This window comes from Podarcis raffonei, chromosome 7 (assembly GCF_027172205.1).
Source record: "Podarcis raffonei isolate rPodRaf1 chromosome 7, rPodRaf1.pri, whole genome shotgun sequence".
Taxonomy (NCBI): Eukaryota; Metazoa; Chordata; class Lepidosauria; order Squamata; family Lacertidae; genus Podarcis; species Podarcis raffonei.
In genome coordinates, this window is record NC_070608.1 from 14,322,583 (window position 1) to 14,336,305 (window position 13,723).

The following is a 13,723-nucleotide window of genomic DNA, read 5'->3' on the forward strand; positions in this document are numbered from 1 at the left end:
GAATGAGTCCTTTCTGAATACACTCTCTTGCACGATGTAACTTAATCTGCAAGTATTTGGTTCTTTGCTTGCAACTCTCTGAGTTCAGCAAAGCCAAACAGGATCTATCCTAGGACTCAGCTACTTTGGTAAAGATAAAGCGCTTTATATGCGCCATAACACTGTGACACCTGTTGGTGTTGTGGAGTCCCAGCTTTCGCCAACGGGATTTCTCTGTATGAAGTTTACAACGCGGTCAGTTAGAATCAGTTTTTTGATGTGTCTAGATCCAGCCCTAGAGTCCTCCTGCCTGCTTCCCAAAGCCTAGTTAGTGCTTGCCCAGCTTTAGGAAGGAGGAAAGAGGCCCTGCCAGAGCCCTTGCACCTCCTTCTCAAAGCCCAGCATGGCATGAGGGCTGCGGGGGGCACCAGGTTTTGGCCTAGCTCAGCAGTGGCATAGCGTTGGTTGCTGGTACGTGGGGCAGGTGGACGTGAACCAGAGGTGCAGGGGGTGTGCGCTGGGGGGGGTGAGAGGTACCAGGTGAGGGACACCAGCCCAGCCTTTGCTGCCAACCCCACCAGAGCGACCCCACCAGGGCAAAGAAGGTTCATGCTGAGCCACACAGGGGTGAGCACCTCTGGCAGACACGGCCCTTGGCAGGCGGAGAACACCAGGCTGGGGGGTGCCTACTTCACACCCCCTTTAAAATTGTGCACCCAGGGCTACAGCCCTCCTGGCGTTTCCACACTATGCCCCAAATCTACTGCTGCGGACATGCACAGGATTATTCTGTCAAAAAAAGCAACTACGGTATAGCCCAGGGACACAGAGCCTATGGTCTTCCAGGAGATGTGGGACTCCAACTCCCATCAGCCCCAGCCAGCATGACCAATGGTGCGGGATCATGGGAGCTGTAGTCTAGCAAGATCTGGAAGGCCACAAATTCCCCATCCCTGGTATAGCCTCCTTTGTATTACTTGTTCATTCCTTACCCACCACCTGGAAACTATAAGGTAAACTTTTTCTTACCTACTTTGGTAGATACAATCGAGTATAAAGTATACTGTCAGCTTCTCCAGTAGATAGTCTTACCTACTTTGGTTGATAAAATCCGTTAAAGTGGACCTCATTTTCTCCTCTGAGGCAATCTCAGAAACTTTGATCAGATCTCTCACTTGTTCTAAACCTTCTTCCTAAGGGACAGGGCATGGGGAGAACAGTTGCATGAAGAGCATATAAATGTCACCAGAAATGGCAAGAATTCTTTCAATTAATGCAATTATTAGGGGGGAAAGCCTTCACTGGCTAATTAGCTTAAGTGATAAACGATAATTGGTTCCAGCTAATTGGCATGTATGACACATTTTTTACTGAGAAGTGAATTTATTAGTTCCTCGGTGCATTGTAGACTCAACATAGTTTATGTTAATTAAGTCAGAGGTCTCCAGAAAGGGGACATTCTCCGCTGAGATGTCATGTTATAAACAATCTTCTGTCTTCTGATGGCGGGCGATTTTTGACATGTGCCATACTTTGAGTTTAACAAGGGCCGAATCTTGGCTCTGACTCATGACCCACTCCCATGCAGTCTCAAAAATATGCAAAGCCTCTTTGACCCCTTCCTCTCCAATGCAAACATCAACAGAAGCGTTGGCAAAGCTCTTCCTTTATTAACGTAAAGATGCTGCAGCCTGAAAAGTGATGCTATAGGACAAGGGTGGGGGAACTGAGATCCTTGAGATGTTGTTAGACTCCAATCCATCTGTCCCAACCAGCATGGCCAATGGCGAGGGATGGTAGGAGTTGTGGCCCAATAACTTCCGAGAGACACAGGTTCCCCGCCTCTGTTGCAGGTGGTCAGTTATCAATATATTGAGTAGAGAAATAGAAACAGCAGCAAAATAGCAATTCTGAGCAGGAGCCCAGATCTGGAGGTGCAGAGCCCATCTGACCGCATGGGGCCACCCATCTTTGAGTCCTGCTGATGAGGAGAAAGTCAGGCTCCACACATGCTTTGGATCAGGGCTCTGGTGAGAGGCCAGGAATTTTTTTTGAGGGGGGGAGGGAAGGACAGCAGAGTCACCTATAAGTAGAGCCTAGCCAGCAACCTGAAGCAACTCTTTATCCTGCATTGTTGCTGTTGTTTAGTCGTTTAGTCGTGTCCGACTCTTCGTGACCCCATGGACCAGAGCATGCCAAGCACTCCTGTCTTCCACTGCATCCCGCAGTTTGGTCAGATTCATGTTTGTGGCTTCGAGAACACTGTCCAAACATCTTGTCCTCTGTCGTCCCCTTCTCCTTGTGCCCTCCATCTTTCCCAACATCAGGGTCTTTTCCAGGGAGTCTTCTCTTCTCATGAGGTCACCAAAATACTGGAGCCTCAGCTTCTGGATCTGTCCTTCCAGTGAGCACTCAGGGCTGATTTCCTTCAGAATGGATGGGTTTGATCTTCTTGCAGTCCATGGGACTCTCAAGAGCCTCCTCCAGCACCATAATTCAAAAGCATCCATTCTTCGGCGATCAGCCTTCTTTATGGTCCAGCTCTCACTTCCATACATCACTACTGGGAAAACCATAGCTTTAACTACACAGACCTTTGTTGGCATGGTGATGTCTCTGCTTTATCCTGCATAGTTCCCCATTTGTTATGGATCCTAGAACAATAGACAAGTAGGATCCTAGAATGCAACAACTGATTGGCCTGCAGGAAAAGACCAATCAGGCTCCAGGAGGGAAGCAGAATCAGCCATTCAGTTTGTAAATAATGTATATAAAAGCCTGAGGTTTGGGGGGCAATTTAATCACTTTTACAAGCTGCATTAAAGAGCATGAAATCACTACAGGACTCCGAGTATATTTCACCATTATTTCTTGCACCACTGCAGAGAAGGCCCTCTGCCTGGTTCCCTGTAACTTGACTTCTCACAACAAGAGAACTGCCAGAAGACCCTTGGAGCTGGACCTCAGTAGCTTTATTACATCCATTTGTTTTTAAAATGAAATTGATGGTTATGGGTTGCAGACAATGGTAGTCCTACTCAGAGAAGGCTGTTGAAATTAATGAAGATGACAAACTTAGGTCCATTGATTTCAGTGTGTCTACTCTCCGTAAAGCTCAGTTGGAGACAACCCTCCACTTGCATTTTGATAATTTTAGTATGCCTACTGGTTTTTAAAGTCTCTATTGCTATTTTAATTAATGTTGTACACTGGAAACCAAATTGAGGAAAACTTAGAAATGATACACAAGAATCACTTGCAGAGATAGAAACCTTTCCCCCACCCACTTTTTGGGGGCACGAAAAGCTTAAAGTGCTGTCCAGCTTCTCTCACACCACCGCAGAAGCACGTCTATGAATATTCCAGCCGCTTGCAAAGCCAACTCAAGCAAGAGAATCCGCTTGAGAATTCCAGTGTGCGAAAATGCCCCCACCCCGAGTTTAGCAAGTGGTTTGGAGAATCATTATTTCGATATTCCCGCAGGCTTACCAGGAGATGTGCCATTTTCTCGAGGACGTTAGAAAAATACAGCCTGAAAGTTTGGTCACCCCAAAAACTCTTTATGTAGACACAGGGCTTCTTATCGTCATAGGGCAAATAAAGGTAGTTTCTGTGGAAAGAGATGAGATAGCATCATCAATAGTTTTTTGGGATCTGCTATGCGGGTGGCGCTGTGGGTTAAACCACAGAGCCTAGGACTTGCCAATCAGAAGGTCAGTGGTTCAAATCCCCGAGACGGGGTGAGCTCCCATTGCTCGGTCCCTGCTCCTTCCTGCCAACCTAGCAGTTCAAAAGCACGTCATAGTTCAAGTAGATAAATAGGTACCACTCCAGTGGGAAGGTAAACGGCGTTTCCGTGTGCTGCTCTGGTTTGCCAGAAGCAGCTTAGTCATGCTGGCCACATGACCCGGAAGCTGTACACTGGCTCCCTCGGCCAATAAAGCGAGATGAAAGCCACAACCCCAGAGTCATCCGCAACTGGACCTAATGGTCAGTGGTCCCTTTACCTTTACTGAAGTATAGTGATGTGCAAGTATGCAGCCAATTTGCTACCCATATATTCACAAAGCAATCTGATTGTACGGATAGGCCATTTTCTTCAGATTTGTATGAATCCACAGAACTCAACTGCATCTCTTCTTTTAAATTGGACATACTCAGAAAGATTACAGCAGCACCTCAGTTGCAAATGGCTGATAAAACGCTTTCCCCTTACATTATTTTTCACTTGAATCTGAACTCAGAAAGTCCTGGCTGTGCGCCTTTCTACAAAAAGCAAGTGTGCCAGCAACCAGCTTGGCTGGAGACAGTGAGATGTGCCAGCCATCAGGATTGAAGCCCAATGTGCTCATCCCAAATCTTTGCCCTATGGCTGCACTGTTTTTCAGAAGGCCGTTTTGAAGGCAGCTTACTTTGCACTTAAAATCTTCTCCACCTGCTAAATTGCTTTTCTTCTAGATGATTTCCCTTTAGATATGCAACTTGTGTGCTATTAATCCTTACTTGACTAATTAAAATGCATCAGCCACATCACTGCATAGCTTTATCCAATATACTGGTGTGTGTGAGAGAGAGAGAGCTTATAGAACTGGAGGCAAGGGAGAAAAACATGGAATCTGGTTGTCACACCTGAATAGGCCCACAGCTCAGTAGCAGAGCATCTTCATGCAGAAAGTCCCAGGTTCAAATCCTGGCATCTCCAGGTCAGGCTTGGAGATAACACTGTCTGATATCCCACACAACTTTTCCCAAGGACTTAGATTTAATTGCAACAAACACGATAGTCAAAACAGATCTATAGCTGGTTGTTTCATAACATTGTTGTTCATTGCCCAATTTTTATGTGCTTGTTTTTGAAGTACATTGCAAGCATATTTTTGTGGGTCTTAAAGTTGATTGTGTCTAATTCAGCATAGGGCTGTTTCCTATGTTCCTATGGTGCCTTCAGAGCTGAACTTCAGCAGGTGCATCTGTGATTTTATGCGAGAGGCCAGTTGCATTATGCGTACATAACAGCGCTCCAGAGAAGGCATACGATTCTGATGTCCTCGTCCAGACAGAAAAAGTGGTCATAAACTTAATAACTTTGAGACAAAAGGGAGGCTGTTCCTCCACCAATGAATGTAAAGTAGGCTTCCTCAACCTTGGCCCTTAAGATGTTTTGAGACTACAGTTCCCATCATCCCTGACCACTGGTCCTGCTAGCTAGGGGTCATGGGAGTTGTAGGCCAAAAACATCTGGAGGGCCGAGCTTGAGGAAGCCTGATGTAAACATTTGCACTTTACAGTGTCATGAAAGGATCATCTAGTGAAATTGTTCATTAACAGAATAGGAATCTGGCACACTCATAAAAATGGTCCACTCTCTTCTTCCTTGCCACTCACTTAAAGGTAAAGGGACCCCTGACCATTAGGTCCAGTCGTGACCGACTCTGGGGTTGCGGCACTCATCTCGCTTTATTGGCCGAGGGAGCTGGCGTACAGCTTCTGGGTCATGTGGTCAGCATGACTAAGCCGCTTCTGGCGAACCAGAGCAGCGCATGGAAACGCCGTTTATCTTCCTGCCGGAGTGGTACCTATTTATCTACTTACACTGGTGTGCTTTCAAACTGCTAGGTTGGCAGGAGCCGGGACCGAAAAACGGGAGCTCACCCCATCGCGGGGATTCAAACCGCCGACCTTCTGATTGGCAAGTCCTAGGCTCTGTGGTTTAACCCACAGCGCCACCCGCAGTGGAGGAGGGGGCTTTTCTCTATTCCTCTTTGCCCCTGGTGCTCAGAATGCAGGGAGAGACAGAAAGGAAGAGAAACAGCAGGCTGAAGAGAGAGGAAAGACCTCCTGCTGAAACGAAGACACCCCTGATTGCATCAGCAGGAGAGCAAAAAATGGTAAAAGGTAAAGGTAAAAAAATGGTAAAATGATAAAAGGATGGTTAAGTCTAATCAAAGGTGACTATGGGGTTGTGGCGCTCATCTCGCTTTCAGGGTGAGGGAGCCAGCATTTGTCCACAGACAGCTTTCCGGGTCATGTGGCCAGCATGACTAAACTGCTTCTGGCACAACAGTACACCATGACGGAAACCAGAGTGCACGGAAACGCCATTTAGCTTCTCACCGGAGTGATACCTAATTATCTACTTGCACTGGCATGCTTTCGATATGCTAGGTTGTCAGGAGCTGGGACAGAGCAACGGGAGCTCACCCCATCGTGCAGATTTGAACCGCCGACTTTCTGATCGGCAAGCCCAAGAGGCTCAATGGTTTAGACTACAGCTCCACCTGCGTCCCTTCCAACAGGGTCCAAATTGGGCTTGGAATTAACCACACTATTTTCTGATTTTGGGGTGAGCCCTCCATTTCCCGAGTCCAATTCTCACATCAAGCAGAGGGGGCAACTCTTTCTCCAAATTTTAATAATTTTGGGAAACTTGATTGCCATGTAATTTTTTGGGGTGTCCCCCATTCAATCAATTGTAGTCTCACTGTTTGAATGAACAGGAGATGGAATCCAAGAAAGGACAGGCTTTATATTGGTCACTTAATTACCCTGTTATACGCTAAGCTGTGTTTTACTGTAGCTACCATCCAGAGAAATGAAATGCAAGCATGCAATCTCCGTCTCTTCCACAATTTTGGAAACTAATAGCATTTATTCAATTTGACATTGAGTCTCTGGGCAATATTTTTACCACACATAGATAAGAATTTGCTAGGGGCCACTAGGGGCTCAATCTGGACCATGGATTGCCAGTTGCCTATACCTGATATGCAGCATAGTTCTATTATAAAGGTAAAGGGACCCCTGACCATTAGGTCCAGTCGCGGACGACTCTGGGGTTGCGGCACTCATCTCGCTTTACTGGCCAAGGGAGCAGGCGTACAGCTTCCAGGTCATGTGGCCAGCATGACTAAGCTGCTTCTGGTGAACCAGAGCAGCACACGGAAACACCGTTTACCTTCCCGCCAGAGCAGTACCTATTTATCTACTTGCACTTTGACGTGCTTTCGAACTGCTAGGATGGCAGGAGCAGGGACCAAGCAATGGGAGCTCACCCCATCGCAGGGATTCGAACTACCGACCTTCTGATCAGCAAGCTCTAGGCTCTGTGGTTTAACCCACAGCGCCACCCGCCATATCCCAGTTCTATTATACTTTATGCTATAAATTCATTTGTCCACAAGAATCCGATAAAGGAAGGGGAAATGCAAAATCTGAAATAGCTTTGCACCTACATGAAAGAGAGATGTCGGTCTTTAAGGAGTGGTGGAACCAGACAAATACCATAGCAGCTAATATAAAGCAATTGCAGATTTCTGTTCTTTTATTGCAGCCGTTTTAGATCCAAATGTCTATCAGGCGAATACATAAAAACCCACCAGCTGCCTCTCCAAGATAATAGCTGATCATCTACATTCTCTAGTACTGTCATGAGAGACGGCAGCTACATCCTTGACAGCCTCTGCTTTTCATCTCTCTCACCAGGAGACTGTCCTAAAAGACCATTCTCTTCTAGTCTAGTATTACTGGCAATGATTTCATCTGATTGTTTTGTTTTCTCAGAGCACATCTCTCTGCCTTTTTCTGAAGTTTCGGGATATAACATCAGGCATAGAGATGAGGAGGAAATGCAAATGTCGCATTCCCGATCTCCTCTGGGGTGTTTTAAGTCAGACACATGTTCTCCCTGATATCCTCCCTTGGGAGGAGTCCCCCTTCTGCCCCCTGGTTTCTTTTAACCATGGTGTATTGTTACCACTATGGCCATGGCTAGCACAGACCAGAATCACCTTATGACCAACGCTTGCAAATCCTGTACAGATCAAAGCAAGATTAGGAGGGAATTTGGGTACCCCTGTAATACAAAGGCTTGCAGTTATGCTACTATCATTATAACATACTGGCTTTCTGGTTTCCATAAGAATTATGGTTCTTATCATTTTAAAATGAATATTGAGATTTTTAATGTATATAATAAACCTTGCTATATAAATGAATGAAATACTTCATTACTCAGGAAGTGGTCCTATTTGCACTATTGTATGACTGTATTACCATTTGTGCTATTAGGTCAGCATGCTACTTTCTTGTCCCTTCAAAATTTGGGCCAAAAAATCCGTGCTGAATAGATTGCTGTCTCCCCTAGCAACTGGCCCCACTGATGTAGGAATATGGATGAATTCAATTTTGTTTACATTTTAATGAGAAACGACGTAATTTGCACTTCTCAAGCCAACATGCGAAGCAAAACCCAACGTCCTTAGAAATCCTCTAAATGTCACAGTGCATTTCTCCAGTGTGTGTGTGTGTGTGTGTGTGTGTGAGAGAGAGAGAGAGAGAGAGAGAGAGAGAGAGAGAGAGAGGTGGGGAGTGTGCTTTAAAATGCATTGATTAGCAAAAATTGATGTACAAAAATGCATTATTTTATGGAAATTGCACATATAGATTTGTAATGTCAAAACAGCACACCAAAATGTGTTTATTCAAAGGAATTTGCACGGAAATGCTGATTGTTTTCAAGACAACTTTTTTTAACAGGAAAAAATAAATAAATTGTGAATTGCAACAGAAATGTGCAAAACTGACTTTAAAGATTGGGGGAAATGAGAAATTGGGCGGACCAAAATTGGTAGATTTGTCCATATCTACTTAGGAAAGACCCGTATCTCTAGAGACTCAGGTCAAGGAGAGAGATTTAATGAAGCCTATAAGTGTTTTGGGCTATACCTGTTTCCCTCAGTGATGAGCGGCTTCTCTGGGTGTGTGGTAGATACCAGCGGCACTGCAAAGTCATGTGAAGCTTCTCCCGTTCCCTCATACAGAAGAGGGGTACCTTCCTCCTCCTCTCCCTCATGACCTTTCTTCTTGCTCCCAGCTCCAGGTGACACTCCATCAATAACATTGCCAAAATTCCCTAGAGGTACAAACCAAATATGGGAGAAGGGTAACAGAATTAGGCTACATCCAGGACGAAAGCGTTTAAACACAACTGGACAGCCAAAATGTTGCGAGCACATAAAGATAGAAAGGTTAGGTTGTTTTGGAGGAAATACCATTTGAAAATAGGATTAATGATTTACAGTATATGGATCAAGAAAGGAAGCTTAATTCTATTTGATTAATTGGGGAAATTAATTGGGTAAATGTCTAAACAGGAATTGAACATGCACGGTCGATGGAAATAGGAATGGATGGGAAAGTCTTAGAAATTAAGAAATTAGAAATTAAGAAAAAGTATTTTACCGTGAGCAGCAAAAGGAAGCACCTCAATAGTCAATAGTTAAGTTGGTCTTAATTTTAAATTTGGAAAATTAATTAAAAAATCAATTGGGGAAAATAATAATAAACACAACCAGATTATAACTACGGTAGATCTTTTCCACACACAAGATACTATGGATAATGTTTGAGTTTTGAATTCTTAAAAGTTGTCCTCTTGTTGACCCTGTTTCTGAAGACTCCTCCTATACAACATCCTTGATGGTCTTAAAAGAGAATTAGACAAGTTCATCAGAGGCTACCAGCCACAATGGCTATGGTCTACCTTCGCTGTCAGAGGCAGCCAATTTCCGGGAATCACAGGTGAGGAGGATACTATAGGAAACCAGGTCTTTGTTCTGGCTTCCTATAGGATTCTGGTTGGCCACAGGGAGAACAAGCTTGTGGATTAGGTGAGCCTTTGGCCTGATCCAGCAGGACTCTTCTCATGCTCAAAGATTTTATTATTCTTTGCTGTGCAAATACACAAAGGAAGTCCTTTCTTGTCCAGCCTCTCCCAAGTCCATGCTTGAGTAAATATTAGACACCGCCTTGTTTACTAAGGAGGCCTTTCCTTATCAGAAAAAACCACTCTGTTCTTGAACATGGAGAATGATAAAGGTGTTACCGCAGCTACTGCGTACAAACAGGGAGGGATAGCCCAGGTCAAGCAAGGCTGGGTCAAAGTAGAGACATGTAAGAACTTCCCTGTGGTTTAATGACCTGTTGGAGTCTTCCTTAAGTCTGCTTTCTGGTCTTAAATAGAAGTTAGGATGTTCATCTGTAATGCCTGCCTTATTTGTTGTTGTTTAGTCGTTTAGTTGTGTCCGACTCTTCGTGACCCCATGGACCAGAGCACGCCAGGCACGCCTGTCTTCCACTGCCTCCCGCAAACTCATGTTAATAGCTTCGAGGACACTGTCCAACCATCTCATCCTCTGTCGTCCCCTTCTCCTTGTGCCCTCCATCTTTCCCAACATTAGGGTCTTTTCCAGGGAGTCTTATCTTCTCATGAGGTGGCCAAAGTATTGGAGCCTCAGCTTCAGGATCTGTCCTTCCAGGGAGCACTCAAGGCTGATTTCCTTAAGAATGGATAGGTTTGATCTTCTTGCAGTCCATGGGACTCTCAAGAGTCTCCTCCAGCACCATAATTCAAAAGCATCAATTCTTCAGCGATCAGCCTTCTTTATGGTCCAGCTCTCACTTCCATACATCACTACTGGGAAAACCATAGCCTACAGTGGTGCAAAAACTAATAAAATCACTATTAGAGGGCAGATATCATGGCATCCCAGTTGAACAGAGATGATGCCCATGGAACTCTGATGAGATTAAAACCATTGGGCATGTTCTTCTATACTGCGTGTTGTATTGCAGTACCCAAAGAGAGCTAATTCAACCACTACTAAGGAAATTATCTGGCCGCTCAGGAAACCTATGTTAAATATCTCCTTGCCAACAACAATCTGAATATCACCAGGCCTGTCAAGAAATTCAGTTTTACGGCAATGGGGACAAGACAGACTGCGGTGATATTTGACAGTGATGGCCGACGAATGAGCACTGATTTTAAACTTTGGAACACAGATTTTACTTGAAGGAGTGTCATTTTTAATGTAAATAAGTTTATAGGAAATTTCTAATTACGTCCACCTCTTGATACTGATGAAGTGTATGTTTCTGTTGCTAATTTTGCTGTCTGGTCTTTGATTGCAAAAAGGATGGATTGATTGAATAAGGTTACTTGCTGAAAGTTATGCTGATTATTTTGTTTGCCTATTGTGCTACAGTTTGAGAACAACCTGACCTAGGAGGAAAACCAGGATATCAGAGCGCGTTTGATGTTCCTGCTTTCCTACTTATGACTGACAAATGTCATCTGCAATAAAAAAAATGAGTAGGAAGTGTATTTGATTTCTCTTCAGAGCTCTGACTTGCAAAAGAGAGTGAGACAAAGGCAATATGCTTTGCAACACATTGCATGCTCACAGTCATCATATACTATTTCTAAAAAAAGAGCAAAATGAAATAATTTCCTGAGAAATGTCACTTATGCTGTTTAATTTTTTTTTAACCTTCCTCAGCAGAATTCCCAGATATCCCTCACCAGAGAAGGCACTTCCAAATTCACCTCAGCAGAGTACATTAGCAACCTAGTTTCCTGGAATAGCTCAGTCAACAGAGCATAAGCATAAGACTCTTAATTTGAAGGTCATGGGTTCGAGTCCCTGCATTGCAGAGGGTCAGACTAGATGACCCTTAGGATACCTTCCAACTCTACAATTCTATGATTCCTAACATGTGCCAAATATTGAGGATGCCTCCAGACTGTCATTATTTTGCAGGAGGGATTCAAGAGCGTGCCACAAAATTTAGGTATGCGTATTTACAGTGGATCAAAGTACTCTGTTATCCCTGCACAACAAATCTGCTTTATAAAAGAATCAGACTCTTTGCAGTTAGGAAAGTGACAAGGAAATGCATTGAAAAGTGTGGAACAAATGGATGTTTAACAGAAAGGTGCATAAACACGATGAAAGCAACTTAGGGCAAGTACTCAATGTCGTATAATCTGCCTGCAAACAAATGGGAATAACTGCTCAGTAAAGACTGGATACAATCTAAGCTCCATGTAAGCTTTGTGCAAGCAAATCAGGAGGAAAGCTCAATAAATAGGTCATCTGGGAGGAGCACTTTGAAATGCCCCTATTAATGAAATCATTTTTTGGTTTCCTCAAATTTCCCGCAGAGGTTTCACTTCAACAGGGTCCTCCAAGTTCACTTTGAATTTTGCTACTGGAATAATATAGTGGCAAGTCCACCTTTGATGTTGGAGAACATGAATTTAAACTAATGGCTGTAGGAGAGCTTTTATCAGTCCATTATGGCTGGGATACAAAAATCAGCAAGGCAAAGTTGCTGAGTTATATGACTTATGTATTCAGTGGTCTGTGTTTGCCTGAGCTTGAGTCTGGACTAAGGATTCTGAGCTCCTGTGCTCTGATTCGATACATGATGTCCAATCACAGAACATTTCAGGATTTGGGCCTCTGCCATTGGCCCTTGAACTCTGACTTGTGATTCGCAGCTTGGAAGTTTAGACAGCCGATCACGTTGGGAGTGGGAGTGGCCCAGGCTTTCAGGAATGTATATAAGCAGTTGCTTTGCCCCCGTTTCCCAGTTATGGAGTTCAATAAAGGTTCTTGCTGTTATTGCTGTGTCGTGCCTTGTGGGAACCCACCAACACTTCAATGACCCTCTTGCTCACAGAATTTAACACACCCATCTGTATTCCCCACCACTGAAGATCCAACATCCTTATTCTGCTTCCGTGGCAAAAACTGGCCCAGAGCTTGAAAGAGGAGAAGCTGATGTGGTGCCAGGTTTACACCAGATCCTCTAAATTTCCCCCCGGCCCACAAGCGCAGTCAGATAAATCAGTTTGATAGCAACATCAGCTTGTAGATTCTCGACCATATCACCACCACCTCCTGTTTTTTTGTGTGCCACTTTCCCACAAAACTGTGACCAAAGTGGTTTACAACATAACAAGTGAACAATTTAAGTATAACAATTCAAATATATATGTATGTATGCATGTATATGTATATATGTATATATTAAAAAGGTAAAGGACCCCTGACAGTTAAGTCCAGTCACAGACGACTCTGGGGTTGCGGTGCTCATCTCACTTTACTGGCCAAGGGAGCCGGCATTTTTCCGCAGACAGTTTTTCTGGGTCATGTGGCCAGAATGACTAAGCCGCTTCTGGCGAAACCAGAGCAGTGCACAGAAACACCGTTTGCCTTCCTGCTGGCATGGTACCTATTTATCTACTTGCACTTTGACGTGCTTTCAAACTGCTACGTTGGCAGGAGCTGGGACTGAGCAACGGGAACTCACCCCGTCGCGGGGATTCAAACCACCTACCTCCTGATCGGCAAGTCCTAGGCTCAGTGGTTTAGACCACAGTGCCACCCGCGTCCCCATGTATATAATAAACAATTATAAATAATAACGTCAATAAATACAGTACATACCCAGAAAATCAACCCATACAAGTTTTGCATCAAACACTACAAATAAATAAAGCAATCTAAAACTTAGCAGCTTAAAACTAAACAGGAGAGAGAATATTACCTGAAACAGGAATAAAGGAGTAGAAATTACAACATACACACACACCAGATAATGCATCTATTTCTAATCGTTTGGATCTAAGACTCAGCCGTCCAATCAGTGTGGACACTCTCCACTCTGGCTTTCATCCAGAAGGACCTTATGGCCACTATTATCATGGGCTCTCATTCCACACAGAAGATAGTAGCTTTCCTCCTACATTCTTCCTCAAATTAGCAGACATTCATCCAGCCTGGAGGTCATAAACCAAGTTTTTTTTGAGGGGGGATCCTTGGCTTTGTGGTGACTTTATAGCCCTTTCTCCAAATTAAAGATAAGGGTAACAGTGGAGAAACACACAAGGAACATC

At 44.2% G+C, this 13,723-nt stretch overlaps 1 protein-coding gene across 2 annotated transcripts in view; it reads right to left on the minus strand.

The window, feature by feature from the left end:
- Positions 1 to 13,723, minus strand: part of FER1L6 (fer-1 like family member 6) — a 117,223-nt gene that overhangs the window by 66,621 nt on the left and 36,879 nt on the right. For both annotated transcript variants that reach the window (XM_053395324.1, XM_053395325.1), the window contains exons 13-15: positions 8,704 to 8,890; positions 3,469 to 3,589; positions 1,072 to 1,172 (exon numbers count right to left, since the gene is read on the minus strand). In XM_053395324.1, the coding sequence (XP_053251299.1) occupies positions 1,072 to 1,172; positions 3,469 to 3,589; positions 8,704 to 8,890 (409 nt within the window). The remainder of the gene's footprint in view (positions 1 to 1,071; positions 1,173 to 3,468; positions 3,590 to 8,703; positions 8,891 to 13,723) is intronic.